At 49.2% G+C, this 16619-nt stretch overlaps 1 protein-coding gene across 1 annotated transcript in view; it reads left to right on the forward strand.

Annotated features, from left to right (window-relative positions):
* The first annotated feature begins 241 nt into the window (after positions 1 to 241).
* The window catches only part of LOC141130023 (uncharacterized), a 110159-nt gene continuing 93781 nt past the window's right edge, over positions 242 to 16619 (forward strand). The window contains exon 1 of the mRNA XM_073618013.1: positions 242 to 316. Within this exon, the coding sequence (XP_073474114.1) occupies positions 250 to 316 (67 nt within the window). The 5' untranslated portion in view covers positions 242 to 249. The remainder of the gene's footprint in view (positions 317 to 16619) is intronic.

Consider the following 16619-nt stretch of genomic DNA (forward strand, 5'->3'; position numbering starts at 1 on the left):
CTACTCCAGTCCTTCCCAAATCACAAAAACAGCAAAAATTACAGGACACAGTTCCTACTCACTGCCAGCGTCAGGCACCCTGCTTGTTTGGTCTGGTCTTACTTCATCAAATGGGAAACCCCTATAAAATAGTAAATTTTGTTTAGTGCACTTATTTATTTATTTATTTTTTTAAGTCAGAGCTGCTGTATTATTAACACAATTAAACACAACATAACAGTCATCCTGTCTCTCCAATAGGAATCAACAATGAGTGGAATAAAGTACCTGTTAGGATCTCTCATCCTGGTTATCTGTGTCAATAAATACCTTTTAGGTAAGTACACCACATTTACTTTTATTAGCATGTAATATTCACATCTAACGCAACTGTGTCCAATGTTTTATTAAGGATGAGGGTGTTTTAAAATGTAAGATTACATACATGCAGGGCAGCCATCAGAAATTTTTGGGCCCCTTACACAGCTTTAGGCCCCCCTCACACCTGTATACATGCCAGCCCCCCCCCACACCTGTATATATGTCAGCCCCCCTCACACCTGTATACATGTCAGGCCCCTCCTCACACCTATATATATGTCAGGCCCCCCTCACACCTGTATATATGTCAGGCCCCCCTCACACCTGTATACATGTCAGGGCCCCCACACCTATATATATGTCAGGCCCCCCTCACACCTGTATATATGTCAGGCCCCCCCCACACCTGTATACATGTCAGGGCCCCCCCCCACACCTGTATATATGTCAGCCCTCCTCACACCTGTATACATGTCAGGCCCCTCCTCACACCTGTATATGTGTCAGGCCCCCCTCACACCTGTATATATGTCAGCCCCCCCCCTGTATACATGTCAGCTCCTCACATATAGACATCTGTAAACAAACAAAGCTCTGGCCCCTCCCTGTACACAAACAGCCCCCTCCCTTTTCTTCACAGCCCCTATTTGTAAAGGAGGTCTTCCTACCTGGTCCCAGCTCCTGTTTTCACAAAGCTGACATGTTGCTGAGACACAGAGGGGATGCAGCCGATCACACTATATAACACAGCAGACAGCACACACGAGGGGTGCACATGTGCATAGTAGCCAGAGGTGGCAGTAAAGAGCTCAATGTCTGAGCTCAATGCCACAGAGAGCAGACACTGCAGAGATTGTTTCTGCACTGCACAACACGGCTCCCCTTCACCCGCTCCAAGTTCTCTTAGCCTGGTCGGGCCCCTCCAGACACTTGGGCACCTTACAGTTGTATCGGCTGTACCCTCCCTGATGGCGGCCCTGCATACACGCTAAACTTTTGTATCCGCACTTTCTTGTGCAGTGGATTTAGGAGTTGAGACTTTCTCAAATAAAGTGTATTTTATCTGTACACCAGTGTAAACATGCAATAGTATAAATGCAATATATTTTAGAGGAGCCCCCTATAAATCCTCTTTACATGTTAGCTCACTTGTGACTGGATATCACAGTGATCACCCTGTGAACTCATTCCTGTACTCTGTCTGTATGAAAACTGGAGCAGACAGAATCTGAAGCAGCAGTGCACAGCAACCAATCAGCTTCAATCTTTCCTTTTCGAAGGTTAAAGCAGATTTCCACCCAACAGTAAAAGCTCCACTTATCTGTCTCCTCCCGTCCCCTGGTGGCATATTGGGGGGGGGGGACGGGTACCAGTCCCCACTTCTGAGAGATCTCGCTGCAGCGAGATCACTCTGAGGTTCGCCCCCCTCCTCCTTCGCTCGCCTCTGGGCCATTCAGAAAGCGAAGCACGCTTCGCGCATGCGTAGTAGGGAACTGGCTATGAAGCCGACAAGGCTTCACTGCTGGTTTCCCTTACCACGCATGGCGGCGGCAGCACCCGAGAGCCGATGGAAACATCGACCGGGGTGCAGACATTGCTGGATTCCAGGACAGGTAAGTGTCCTTATATTAAAAGTCAGCAGCTACAGTATTTCTAGCTGCTGATTTTACATTTTTTGCTGGGGGGGGGGGACTCTGCTTTAACTAAACAAGCTGAAGATAGAAGCTGATTCACCACCATGCACAGCTGCTCTAGATTCTGTCTGCTCCAGCTTCAATACATTCTCCCCATTGTATCTTTTTTTTACTAGCCAAAAGAGAAGAATGTAAAAAAATAAATAAAGATAAAATAGCTTGATCAGGGCTTATGCTTAGTGTCAGGGCCTGGGCCAAAGGAGCACCTCAGTGTTTTTAGGTGAGATTAAAAAAATCTTATTTTCAGGCAACAAAAGTCCGACAGCCTGTCCGACAGACTTTCGACGGACTTTTGGCGGACTTGCGGCAGACTTTCTAACGAACGGACTTGCCTGCATACGATCATACAAAAGTCCGACGGATTCGTACATGATGACGTACACCGGACTAAAATAAGGAAGTTAATAGCCAGTAGCCAATAGCTGCCCTAGCGTCGGTTTTCATCCGTCGGACTAGCATACAGACGAGCGGATTTCTGGGTCCGGGGGAGTTACGACGTAAAGATTTGAAGCATGTTTCAAATCTAAAGTCCGTCAGATTTGCGGCTGGAAAAGTCAGCTGAAAGTCCAGGGAAGCCCACACACAATCGGATTGTCAGCCGTATTTTGTCCGCCGGCGTCCGTCGGACTTTTGTAGACGAAAAGTCAGACCGTGTGTACGCGGCATTAGTGTCAGAGTCAGCATCAGTAGTAGTGTGTGTGTGAAGTAGGGATGAGCCGAACACCCGCCGGTTCGGTTAGCACCAGAACCTGCGAACGGACCGAAAGTTTGCACGAACGTTAGAACCCCATTGACGTCTATGGAACTCGAATGTTCGAAATCAAAACTGCTCATTTTAAAGGCTAATTTGCATGGTATTGTCCTAAAAAGGGTTTGGGGACCCGGGTCCTACCCCAGGGGACATGTATCAATGCAAAAAAAACTTTTAAAAACGTCAGTTTTTTCGGGAGCAGTGATTTTAATGATGCTTAAAGTAAAAAAAAAAAATATTCCTTTTAAATATCGTACCTGGGGGGTGTCTATAGTATGCCTGTAAAGTGGCGCGTGTTTCCCTGTTTAGAACAGTCCCTGCACCAAATGTCATTTTTAAAGGAAAAAATCTCATTTAAAACTGCTTGCGGGTTTAATGTAATGTCGGGTCCTGGCAATATGGATGAAAATCAGTGAGACAAACGGTACCCCCCAGTCCATTACCAGTCCCTTTGGGTCTTGTATGGATATTAAGGGGAACCCCGCACCCAAATTAAAATAAGGAAAGGTGTGGGGCCACCAGGCCCTATATACTCTGAACAGCAGTATACAGGCGGTGCAAACAAGACAGGGACTGTAGGTTTGTTGTTAAGTAGAATCTGTTTGTCATTTTGAACGGGTACATTTTTAACGTGTCCAGCCAAAATATCTTTTTTAAGCTTTTTGGAAAACATAGGGAAGGGTTATCACCCCTGTGACATTTGTTTTGCTGTCTTTCCTCCTCTTTAGAAGATTTCACCTCACTTTTTGTCCCAATGACAAATGTTTTTTGAGAATTTGGGGGTTTTTGTGGAACAAGGATTGGAAAGCATCAGTGGAAAGGAGAAATGTTTTTCCCATATTAACACTTACAGGAGAGAATTTCCCTTCCTAGGGGTAGATTTCATCTCACTTCCTGTTGTCTCCTTCCGTTTGCAAGTAGGAGTCGTTTGTAAGTTAGATGTTTGAAAGTAGGGGCCTGCCCTATATACTCAGCAGAAATTTGGGCCTTAAGTGTTGTTGTGGCCACAACAACGTAAGCCCTCACAGGGCCCTGCTGTGAAATATTAGATCAAGAATTGTAATTACATGCCCCTGTTGAACAGGGGCAGAAAAACTGGGCCTTTGGTGGTGGTGGTGGTGCTGGTGCCACAACACTGTAAGTCCTCACTCGCTCTTGGTGGGTGCAGAAATGGGCCCTGCTGTGAAATTTTAGATCAAGAATTGTAATTACATGACCCTGTTGAACAGGGGCAGAAAAATCGGGCCTTTGGTGGTGGTGGTGGTGGTGGTGGTGCTGGTGCCACAACACTGCAACCCCTCACAGACACTCTAGTTGGAACGCAGGAACGAGCCCTGCTGCTAAGTATTGCATCAAAAATTGTAATTACATGCCCCTGTTAAACAGGGGCTGAAAAATTGGGCCTTAGGCACTGGTGCTAGTGCCACAACACTGCAACCCCTCACAGACACTCTAGTTGGAACGCAGGAACGAACCCTGCTGCTAAGTATTGCATCAAAAATTGTAATTACATGCCCCTGTTAAACAGGGGCTGAAAAATTGGGCCTTAGGCACTGGTGCTAGTGCCACAACACTGCAACCCCTCACAGACACTCTAGTTGGAACGCAGGAACGAGCCCTGCTGCAAAGTATTGCATCAAAAATTGTAATTACACGCCCCTGTTAAACAGGGGCTGAAAAATTGTGCCTTAGGCACTGGTGGTGGCGCCCAGAACCAAAAATGTTCTTACAAGCTATCAGCGTGATGATTGATGAGGAAGAGGATAATTACTCAGGGATAGTCACTCAGCATCAGCATAGGCAGTCTTTGAAGGGATCTGAGATTTCAAAAAAAATTATTCGGTTACATCAGCATCAGGTGCTTGGTAGCTGGTGGTGATCCAAGACTGATTAATTTTTATGAAGGTCAGTCGATCGACCGAGTCGGTGGACAGACGCATCGGTTACCACGCCTCCAGCAGCACTGAATGTGCGTTCCGAAAGAACGCTGGATGCAGGACAGGCCAGTAGCTCAATTGCATACTGTGCAAGCTCTGGCCAGTGATCCATCCCCAAGACCCAGTAACCCAGAGGATTTTCGGTGGGAAAGGTGTCCAAGTCTGATCTTGCCCCTAGGTATTCCTGCACCATGTAAAACAGACGCTGGCGATGGTTGCTGGAACCGATCATACCTTGGGGCTGCGGACCAAAAAATTGTCTGAACGCATCGGTCAGACAGCCACCTTCTCCACGGCTCCTTCTTTGACTGACCGAAGCCTCAGCAACACGTTGTCCAGAAACAGGAGTTTGTAACCTCCCAGTCTCTGGGAACGCGTTGCACAGACCTTTCTGCAAGGCCTGCCGAAGATGTTTCATCCTCTGCTCCCTCTGCGATGGCAAGATAAGGTCCACAACCTTACCCTTGTAACGTGGATCAAGGAGGGTTGCCAGCCAGTATTGGTCCTTCTCCTTGATACCACGAATACGAGGATCCTTACGCAGGCTTTGCAGGTTTAGGGAGGCCATGCAGCGTAGGTTTGCTGAGGCATTCGGTCCGGAGTCCTCTGGGTCACTAAGGACGACATGGTCCGCAGCCACCTCCTCCCAGCCACGTACAAGTCCATGTGTTTCTTGGGACTGATCCCTTAAAGACTGCTGCTGTTGCTGAGTGCCAGGCTCCACCTCCATACTGACACAATCTTCCTCCTCCTCCTCCTCGTCCTCTTCCTGTGTGATCGGCGGGCATGCAGGAACACTGTCTGGATAAAGGGGGCCTTGAGAGCTAAGGAAGTCCTCCTCTTCCTGCCTCTGTTCTGCCTCAAGTGCCCTGTCCATTATTCCATGCAGCGTGTGCTCCAACAGGTGGACAAGGGGGACAGTGTCACTGATGCATGCACTGTCACTGCTCATCATCCTCGTGGCCTCCTCAAATGGTGACAGGACAGTGCATGCATCCCTAATCATGGCCCACTGGCGTGGGGAAAAAAAAACAAGCTCCCCTGACCCTGTCCTGGTGCCATAGTCGCACAGGTACTCATTGATGGCCCTCTGCTGCGTGTGCAGCCGCTGCAGCATGGCCAACGTTGAGTTCCACCTGGTGGGCATGTCACAGATTAGGCGGTTCTTGGGCAGGTTAAACTCCTTTTGGAGGTCCGTCAGCCAAGCACTGGCATTATATGACCGGCGGAAATGCACACAGACTTTCCTGGCCTGCCTCAGGACATCCTGTAAGCCCGGGTACCTGCCCAAGAACCGCTGCAAGTTAAGGACGTGAGCCAAACAGGGCACATGGGTCATTTGTCCCTGTAGGAGGGCAGAGAGGAGGTTGGTGCCATTGTCGCAAAGCACCATTCCTGCCTTAAGTTGGCGTGGCGTCAACCACCTCTGAACCTGCCCCTGCAGAGCTGACAGAACCTCTGCCCCAGTGTGGCTCCTGTCCCCCAAGCACACCAGCTCAAGCACCGCATGGCATCTTTTGGCCTGCGTACTTGCGTAGCCCCTTGAACGGCTACGGAGCACCGCTGGTTCCGAGGACAAAGCACAGGAAGAGGCCATGGAGGAAGAAGAAGAGGAGGGGGTGGAGGAGAGAGGTGTGTCACAATCATTAGCATTTTGGAGGCGTGGTGGCGGAACAACCTCCAACACTACTGCACCTTGTCCTGCATCCTTCCCAGCTGCCAGCAGAGTCACCCAATGCGCCGTGAAACTTAGGTAACGTCCCTGTCCATGCCTGCTGGACCATGAGTCAGCGGTAATATGCACCTTACCGCTGACCGCCCTGTCCAGCAAGGCATGGACATTGCCTTCCACATGCCGGTAGAGAGCCGGAATCGCCTTCCGTGAGAAAAAGTGGCGTTTGGGTACCTGCCACTGAGGAACCGCACATTCCACAAACTCACGGAAGGGGGCAGAGTCTACCAACTGAAAAGGCAGCAGTTGAAGTGCTAGCAATTTTGCCAAGCTAGCATTCAACCGCTGGGCATGTGGATGGCTGGGAGCAAACTTCTTTCGGCAGTGCAGCAGCTGGGGCAGGGAAATTTGCCTGGTACAATCTGACATCGGTGTACCAAAAGCAGATTGCCCACAAGTACTTGGCTGAGACACACCTAATTCTACACCTTCATTCCTCTCAGTGCAGGTCTCAGAGAGGACTGAAGGTATAGTGGGGTTGGAAATCTCAGCTGATGAGGAGCAAGGAGAGGTCCTCTTTGTTCTTTGGTGTGGGTCTTTTAGATACGCTTGCCAACGAACTGCATGGCAGGTCAACATATGTCTGGTCAAGCATGTGGTACCCAAGCGGCAGATGTTTTGGCCACGCGAGATACGCTTGAGACATATGTTGCAAATAGCAGCGGTGCGATCTGATGCACTCGTCTCAAAAAAGGCCCACACCAAAGAACTTTTTGAATAACGCGCAGAGACTGCAGCGCCCTGCACATGTGGAGCTTTGGGGTGTGATGCAGTCAATGTGCTGCCCTTATGATGTGCCACCTCCTCCTCCTCCTCCTCCTCTCTCCTATCAGGCACCCACGTTGAGTCAGTGACCTCATCATCCCCTCCCTCCTCATCACTGGAGCAAACCTGGCAGTATGCTGCAGCAGAGGGAGCATGACTGCCAGATTGCTGTCCTTCTTGGGCACCCCCTCTGTCCGTGATCATGTTACTGCCTTCATCGAGCTCAGTATCATCATCAGAGCCTTCCAAACGCTGGGCATCATCCTGGAGCATGTACCCAACACTGTGGTCAAACAGTTCGAGGGACTCCTCAGGAGGACATGGTGGGGCTAGGGAAGGAGTCACTGATGACATTGAGCCGAGGGAAGAGGCCGCTGCTTTGCCAGACAAAGTACCCTGGGCATGGGTGAGAGAGGATGAGGAGGATGAGGACAGCTTGGTCATCCACTCGACCAAGTCTTCCGCAAGTTGCGGCTCAACACGGCCAGCTGCCGAAAAAAAGGCCAAGCATGTCCCACGGCCACGTGCTGATGAGGATGCACCATCTCCACGACCAGCACTAGACACAGAGCCTGCTTGCCCTCTCTTATTGGCTTGTGACTGTCTGCCTCTCCTTCTTGGCCTTCCAGACATACTAATGGCCTGTAGCTGCACTAAGCTGGGATATATATATATATATATATATATATATATATATATGTACTGATACTGCAGCTAGCAAAATCAACTGCCTGCCTGTAGTATGAGAACACCACCAACCTTCTACAGGTAGCTTTAGCTGAACACTGTGAGGTAGACGCACCCCACTAACTTGTAGGTTTAGCTGAACACTGTGAACAGGACGCACCCCACTAACTTGTAGGTTTAGCTGAACACTGTGAACAGGACGCACCCCACTAACTTGTAGGTTTAGCTGAACACTGTGAGCAGGACGCACCCCACTAACTTGTAGGTTTAGCTGAACACTGTGAGGTGGACGCACCACACTAACTTGTAGGTTTAGCTGAACACTGTGAGGTGGACGCACCCCACTAACTTGTAGGTTTAGCTGAACACTGTGAACAGGACGCACCCCACTAACTTGTAGGTTTAGCTGAACACTGTGAACAGGACGCACCCCACTAACTTGTAGGTTTAGCTGAACACTGTGAGCAGGACGCACCCCACTAACTTGTAGGTTTAGCTGAAAACTGTGAAGTGGACGCACCACACTAACTTGTAGGTTTAGCTGAACACTGTGAGCAGGACGCACCCCACTAACTTGTAGGTTTAGCTGAACACTGTGAGCAGGACGCACTGCACTAACTGTAAATAGTCTAGCTGCCTGACTGTGGTACTAATAGGATCAAAAGAACACCAGTAATTTTCTTCAGGTAGCTGTATATACTGTAACAAGACAAGCCTGCCTGTCAGTAAGAAGATAACAGGAACGGATCTAGCTGAACACTGTGAGCAGGACGCACTGCACTAACTTGTAGGTTTAGCTGAACACTGTGAGGTGGACGCACCCCACTAACTTGTAGGTTTAGCTGAACACTGTGAGCAGGACGCACTGCACTAACTGTAAATAGTCTAGCTGCCTGACTGTGGTACTAATAGGATCAAAAGAACACCAGCAATTTTCTTCAGGTAGCTGTATATACTGTAACAAGACAAGCCTGCCTGTCAGTAAGAAGATAACAGGAACGGATCTAGCTGAACACTGTGATCAGGACGCACTGCACTAACTTGTAGGTTTAGCTGAACACTCTGAGCAGGACGCACTCCACTAACTTGTAGGTTTAGCTGAACACTGTGAGGTGGACGCACCACACTAACTTGTAGGTTTAGCTGAACACTGTGAGCAGGACGCACCCCACTAACTTGTAGGTTTAGCTGAATACTGTGAGCAGGACGCACCCCACTAACTTGTAGTTTTAGCTGAACACTGTGAGCAGGACGCACTGCACTAACTGTAAATAGTCTAGCATCCTGACTGTGGTACTAATAGGATCAAAAGAACACCAGCAATTTTCTTCAGGTAGCTGTATATAATGTAACAAGACAAGTCTGCCTGTCAGTAAGAAGATAACAGGAAGGGATCTAGCTGAACACTGTGAGCAGGAAGCACTGCACTAACTGTCAATAGTCTAGCTGCCTGACTGGGGTACTAATAGGATCAAAAGAACACCAGTAATTTTCTTCAGGTAGCTGTAAATACTGTAACAAGACAAGCCTGCCTGTCAGTAGGAAGATAACAAGAACGGATCTAGCTAAACTGAATACATTGTGTGTATATATATATATATATATATATATATATATGCAACACCTGGGATGCATATATATACACAATACACTGTAAGTGCAGCTAACTGACTGATAGGGATGAGCTTCGTGTTCGAGTCGAACCCATGTTCGACTCGAACATCGTCTGTTCGCCCGTTCGCCAAATTGCGAACGATATGGGCCGTTCGCGCCAAATTCGTGTCCACTTTTTGCTACAGGTAAGCCTATAATAAGGCTTACCTGTAGCTACCCCGGATATCTCTTAAACCTGCATGGTTTAGGAGATATCCCCTGTATCTGCATGTGCCCACGTCATCGGCACATGCGCACTGAGGAAATGGCACGTATGTGCCATTTGCTTCAGTGAGTATGCGGTTACCGGTGGCTCCCGCGGGAGTGACATCACGGCTCCGGCCAATCACAGTGCCAGATCCTCGATACCCGGAAGTAACGGGGGAGAAATGTCGCCGGCTGGTGCTGTGTATGGGCGCCGCAGGGGGGGCTTCAATCTCAGGTGAGTATTACATAATGAGCTAGTATGCTATGCATACTAGCTCATTATGCCTTTGTCTTTCAGGTCTTTTTTTTAATGTGGTATGTACAAACACTTTAATGAGGTAAAAACAACCCTTAACAATCTTTTGCAACTTTGGCATGTGCTAGTAAAACTGTCCAGATCATTTCATCTGCATAGTGTATCAAGATTAATTATACCTTGTTTCTTTTCAGGACAAACTGGGTCATTACCGTGACCTATAACCCCGAAAAATCCAACAAATAAATTTTCATGCCCCTGGTGTTTGTGACAATAACCTCAATGTGTAAATTCTTTTTAGTTTGTACCCGTAGTAGAAACAATAGTCCACATTTTGATGTCCTTTTTTAATCCAAACTACACACTAGGGATGAGCTTCGTGTTCGAGTCGAACCCATGCTCGACTCGAACATCGTCTGTTTGCCCATTCGCCGAATTGCGAACGATATGGGCCGTTCGCGCCAAATTCGTGTGGCGCGTCACGGCCCATAATTCACTGCGGCATCGCAGTGCATTGCTGGCTGATGATTGGCCAAGCATGCATGCCTGAACAGAGAGCCGTAATTGGCCAAAGCCAAGGAGGCTTTGGCCAATTATGGCTCAGGGGATTTAGTACACGCCCCACACTATATAAGGCCGCCTGCACGGCGGCCCTGTGTAGTGTGTGTTCCGGCGTTCATTGAGAGAGAGAGACAGACAGTGACATTTGATTTGAGTTAGATAGATTAGGCAGAACAGTCAGTCAGTTAGCTGCACTTACAGTGTATTGTGTATATATATGCATCCCAGGTGTTGCATATATATATATACACTGTATTCAGTTTAGCTAGATCCGTTCTTGTTATCTTCCTACTGACAGGCAGGCTTGTCTTGTTACAGTATTTACAGCTACCTGAAGAAAATTACTGGTGTTCTTTTGATCCTATTAGTACCACAGTCAGGCAGCTAGACTATTTACAGTTAGTGCAGTGCGTCCTGCTCACAGTGTTCAGCTAGATCCGTTCCTGTTATCTTCTTACTGACAGGCAGGCTTGTCTTGTTACAGTATATACAGCTACCTGAAGAAAATTGCTGGTGTTCTTTTGATCCTATTAGTACCACAGTCAGGCAGATAGACTATTTACAGTTAGTGCAGTGCTTCCTGCTCACAGTGTTCAGCTAGATCCGTTCCTGTTATCTTCTTACTGACAGGCAGGCTTGTCTTGTTACAGTATATACAGCTACCTGAAGAAAATTGCTGGTGTTCTTTTGATCCTATTATCTACCACAGTCAGGCAGCTAGACTATTTACAGTTAGTGCAGTGCGTCCTGCTCACAGTGTTCAGCTAAAACTACAAGTTAGTGGGGTGCGTCCTGCTCACAGTGTTCAGCTAAACCTACAAGTTAGTGGGGTGCGTCCTGCTCACAGTGTTCAGCTAAACCTACAAGTTAGTGGGGTGCGTCCTGCTCACAGTGTTCAGCTAAACCTACAAGTTAGTGCGGTGCGTCCTGCTCACAGTGTTCAGCTAAACCTACAAGTTAGTGTGGTGCGTCCACCTCACAGTGTTCAGCTAAACCTACAAGTTAGTGGGGTGCGACCTGCTCAGAGTGTTCAGCTAAACCTACAAGTTAGTGCAGTGCGTCCTGCTCACAGTGTTCAGCTAAACCTACAAGTTAGTGTGGTGCGTCCACCTCACAGTGTTCAGCTAAACCTACAAGTTAGTGGGGTGCGTCCTGCTCACAGTGTTCAGCTAGATCTGTTCCTGTTATCTTCTTACTGACAGGCAGGCTTGTCTTGTTACAGTATATACAGCTACCTGAAGAAAATTACTGGTGTTTTTTTGATCCTATTAGTACCACAGTCAGGCAGCTAGACTGTTTACAGTTAGTGCAGTGTGTCCTGCTTACAGTGTTCAGCTAAACCTACAAGTTAGTGGGGTGTGTCCACCTCACAGTGTTCAGCTAAACCTACAAGTTAGTGGGGTGCGTCCTGCTCAGAGTGTTCAGCTAAACCTACAAGTTAGTGGGGTGCGTCCTGCTCACTGTGTTCAGCTAGATCCGTTCCTGTTATCTTCTTACTGACAGGCAGGCTTGTCTTGTTACAGTATATACAGCTACCTGAAGAAAATTACTGGTGTTTTTTTGATCCTATTAGTACCACAGTCAGGCAGCTAGACTATTTACAGTTAGTGCAGTGCGTCCTGCTCACAGTGTTCAGCTAAACCTACAATTTAGTGGGGTGCGTCCTGCTGACAGTGTTCAGCTAAACCTACAAGTTAGTGGTGTGCGTCCTGTTCACAGTGTTCAGCTAAACCTACAAGTTAGTGGGGTGCGTCCTGTTCACAGTGTTCAGCTAAACCTACAAGTTAGTGGGGTGCATCCACCTCAGTGTTCAGCTAAAGCTACCTGTACAAGGTTGGTGGTGTTCTCATACTACAGGCAGGCAGTTGATTTTGCTAGCTGCAGTATCAGTACATATATATATATATATATATATATATATATATATATATCCCAGCTTAGTGCAGCTACAGGCCATTAGTATGTCTGGAAGGCCAAGAAGGAGAGGCAGACAGTCACAAGCCAATAAGAGAGGGCAAGCAGGCTCTGTGTCTAGTGCTGGTCATGGAGACGGTGCATCCTCATCAGCACGTGGCCGTGGGACACGGTTGGCCTTTTTTTCGGCAGCTGGCTGTGTTGAGCTGCAACATGCGGAAGACTTGGTCGAGTGGATGACCAAGCCGTCCTCATCCTCCTCATCCTCTCTCACCCATGCCCAGGGTACTTTGTCTGGCAAAGCAGCGGCCTCTTCCCTCGGCTCAATGTCATCAGTGACTCCTTCCCTAGCCCCACCATGTCCTCCTGAGGAGTCCCTCGAACTGTTTGACCACAGTGTTGGGTACATGCTCCAGGAGGATGCCCAGCGTTTGGAAGGCTCTGATGATGATACTGAGCTCGATGAAGGCAGTAACATGAGCACGGACAGAGGGGTGCCCAAGAAGGACAGCAATCTGGCAGTCATGCTCCCTCTGCTGCAGCATACTGCCAGGTTTGCTCCAGTGATGAGGAGGGAGGGGATGATGAGGCCACTGACTCAACGTGGGTGCCTGATAGGAGAGAGGAGGAGGAGGAGGAGGTGGCACATCATAAGGGCAGCGCATTGACTGCATCACACCCCAAAGCTCCACATGTGCAGGGCGCTGCAGTCTCTGCGCGTTATTCAAAAAGTTCTTTGGTGTGGGCCTTTTTTGAGACGAGTGCATCAGATCGCACCGCTGCTATTTGCAACATATGTCTCAAGCGTATCTCGCGTGGCCAAAACATCTCCCGCTTGGGTACCACATGCTTGACCAGACATATGTTGACCTGCCATGCAGTTCGTTGGCAAGCGTATCTAAAAGACCCACACCAAAGAACAAAGAGGACCTCTCCTTGCTCCTCATCAGCTGAGATTTCCAACCCCACTATACCTTCAGTCCTCTCTGAGACCTGCACTGAGAGGAATGAAGGTGTAGAATTAGGTGTGTCACAGCCAAGTACTTGTGGGCAATCTGCTTTTGGTACACTGACGTCAGATTGTACCAGGCAAATTTCCCTGCCCCAGCTGCTGCACCGCCGAAAAAAGTTTGCTCCCAGTCATCCACATGCCCAGCGGTTGAATGCTAGCTTGGCAAAATTGCTAGCACTTCAACTGCTGCCTTTTCAGTTGGTAGACTCTGCCCCCTTCCGTGAGTTTGTGGAATGTGCGGTTCCTCAGTGGCAGGTACCCAAACGCCACTTTTTCTCACAGAAGGCGATTCCGGCTCTCTACCGGCATGTGGAAGGCAATGTCCATGCCTCGCTGGACAGGGCGGTCAGCGGTAAGATGCATATTACCGCTGACTCATGGTCCAGCAGGCATGGACAGGGACGTTACCTAAGTTTCACGGCGCATTGGGTGACTCTGCTGGCAGCTGGGAAGGATGCAGGACAAGGTGCAGTAGTGTTGGAGGTTGTTCCGCCACCACGCCTCCAAAATGCTAATGATTGTGACACACCTCTCTCCTCCACCCCCTCCTCTTCTTCTTCCTCCATGGCCTCTTCCTGTGCTTTGTCCTCGGAACCAGCGGTGCTCCGTAGCCGTTCAAGGGGCTACGCAAGTACGCAGGCCAAAAGATGCCATGCGGTGCTTGAGCTGGTGTGCTTGGGGGACAGGAGCCACACTGGGGCAGAGGTTCTGTCAGCTCTGCAGGGGCAGGTTCAGAGGTGGTTGACGCCACGCCAACTTAAGGCAGGAATGGTGGTTTGTGACAATGGCACCAACCTCCTCTCTGCCCTCCGACAGGGACAAATGACCCATGTGCCCTGTTTGGCTCATGTCCTTAACTTGGTGGTGCAGCGGTTCTTGGGCAGGTACCCGGGCTTACAGGATGTCCTGAGGCAGGGCAGGAAAGTCTGTGTGCATTTCCGCCGGTCATATAATGCCAGTGCTCGGCTGACGGATCTCCAAAAGGAGTTTAACCTGCCCAAGAACCGCCCAATCTGTGACATGCCCACCAGGTGGAACTCAACGTTGGCCATGCTGCAGCGGCTGCACACGCAGCAGAGGGCCATCAATGAGTACCTGTGCGACTATGGCACCAGGACAGGGTCAGGGGAGCTTGTTTTTTTTTCCCCACGCCAGTGGGCCATGATCAGGGATGCATGCACTGTCCTGTCACCATTTGAGGAGGCCACGAGGATGGTGAGCAGTGACAGTGCATGCATCAGTGACACTGTCCCCCTTGTCCACCTGTTGGAGCACACGCTGCGTGGAATAATGGACAGGGCACTTGAGGCAGAACAGAGGCAGGAAGAGGAGGACTTCCTTAGCTCTCAAGGCCCCCTTTATCCAGACAATGTTCCTGCGTGCCCGCCGATCACACAGGAAGAGGACGAGGAGGAGGAGGAGGAGGAGGAGGAGGAAGATTGTGTCAGTATGGAGGTGGAGCCTGGCACTCAGCATCAGCAGCATTTTTTAAGGGATCAGTCCCAAGAAACACATGGACTTGTACGTGGCTGGGAGGAGGTGGCTGCGGACCATGTCGTACTTAGTGACCCAGAGGACTCCGGACCAAATGCCTCAGCAAACCTACGCTGCATGGCCTCCCTGATCCTGCAAAGCCTGCGTAAGGATCCTCGTATTCGTGGTATCAAGGAGAAGGACCAATACTGGCTGGCAACCCTCCTTGATCCACGTTACAAGGGTAAGGTTGCGGACCTTATCTTGCCATCGCAGAGGGAGCAGAGGATGAAACATCTTCGGGAGGCCTTGCAGAAAGGTCTGTGCAACGCGTTCCCAGAGACTGGGAGGTTACAAACTCCTGTTTCTGGACAACGTGTTGCTGAGGCTTCGGTCAGTCAAAGAAGGAGCGGTGGAGAAGGTGGCCGTCTGACCGATGCGTTCAGACAATTTTTTGGTCCGCAGCCCCAAGGTATGATCGGTTCCAGCAACCATCGCCAGCGTCTGTTTTACATGGTGCAGGAATACCTAGGGGCAAGATCAGACTTGGAAACCTTTCCCACCGAAAATCCTCTGGGTTACTGGGTCTTGAGGATGGATCACTGGCCAGAGCTTGCACAGTATGCAATTGAGCTACTGGCCTGTCCTGCATCCAGCGTTCTTTCAGGACGCACATTCAGTGCTGCTGGAGGCGTGGTAACCGATCACAGGGTGCGTCTGTCCACCGACTCGGTCGATCAACTGACCTTCATAAAAATGAATCAGTCTTGGATCACCACCAGCTACCAAGCACCTGATGCTGATGTAACCGAATAATTTTTTTGGAAATCTCAGATCCCTTCAAAGACTGCCTATGCTGATGCTGAGTGACTATCCCTGAGTAATTATCCTCTTCCTCCTCAATCATCACGCTGATAGCTTGTAAGAACATTTTTGGTTCTGGGCGCCACCACCAGTGCCTAAGGCACAATTTTTCAGCCCCTGTTTAACAGGGGAGTGTAATTACAATTTTTGATGCAATACTTTGCAGCAGGGCTCCTTCCTGCATTCCAACTAGAGTGTCTGTGAGGGGTTGCAGTGTTGTGGCACCAGCACCAGTGCCTAAGGCCCAATTTTTCAGCCCCTGTTTAACAGGGGCGTGTAATTACAATTTTTGATGCAATACTTAGCAGCAGGGCTCGTTCCTGCGTTCCAACTAGAGTGTCTGTGAGGGGTTGCAGTGTTGTGGCACCAGCACCAGTGCCTAAGGCCCAATTTTTCTGCCCCTGTTTAACAGGGGCGTGTAATTACAATTTTTGATGCAATACTTTGCAGCAGGGCTCGTTCCTGTGTTCCAACTAGAGTGTCTGTGAGGGGTTGCAGTGTTGTGGCACCAGTACCACCACCACCACCACCACCACCAATGGCCCGATTTTTCTGCCCCTGTTCAACAGGGTCATGTAATTACAATTCTTGATCTAATATTTCACAGCAGGGCCCTGTGAGGGCTTACGTTGTTGTGGCCACAACAACACCTAGGGCCCAAATTTCTGCTGAGTATATAGGGCAGGCCCCTACTTTCAAACATCTAACTTACAAACGACTCCTACTTGCAAACGGAAGGAGACAACAGGAAGTGAGATGAAATCTACCCCTAGGAAGGGAAATTCTCTCCTGTAAGAGTTAATATGGGAAAAA

Source organism: Aquarana catesbeiana, linkage group LG02, assembly GCF_042186555.1.
Source record: "Aquarana catesbeiana isolate 2022-GZ linkage group LG02, ASM4218655v1, whole genome shotgun sequence".
Taxonomy (NCBI): Eukaryota; Metazoa; Chordata; class Amphibia; order Anura; family Ranidae; genus Aquarana; species Aquarana catesbeiana.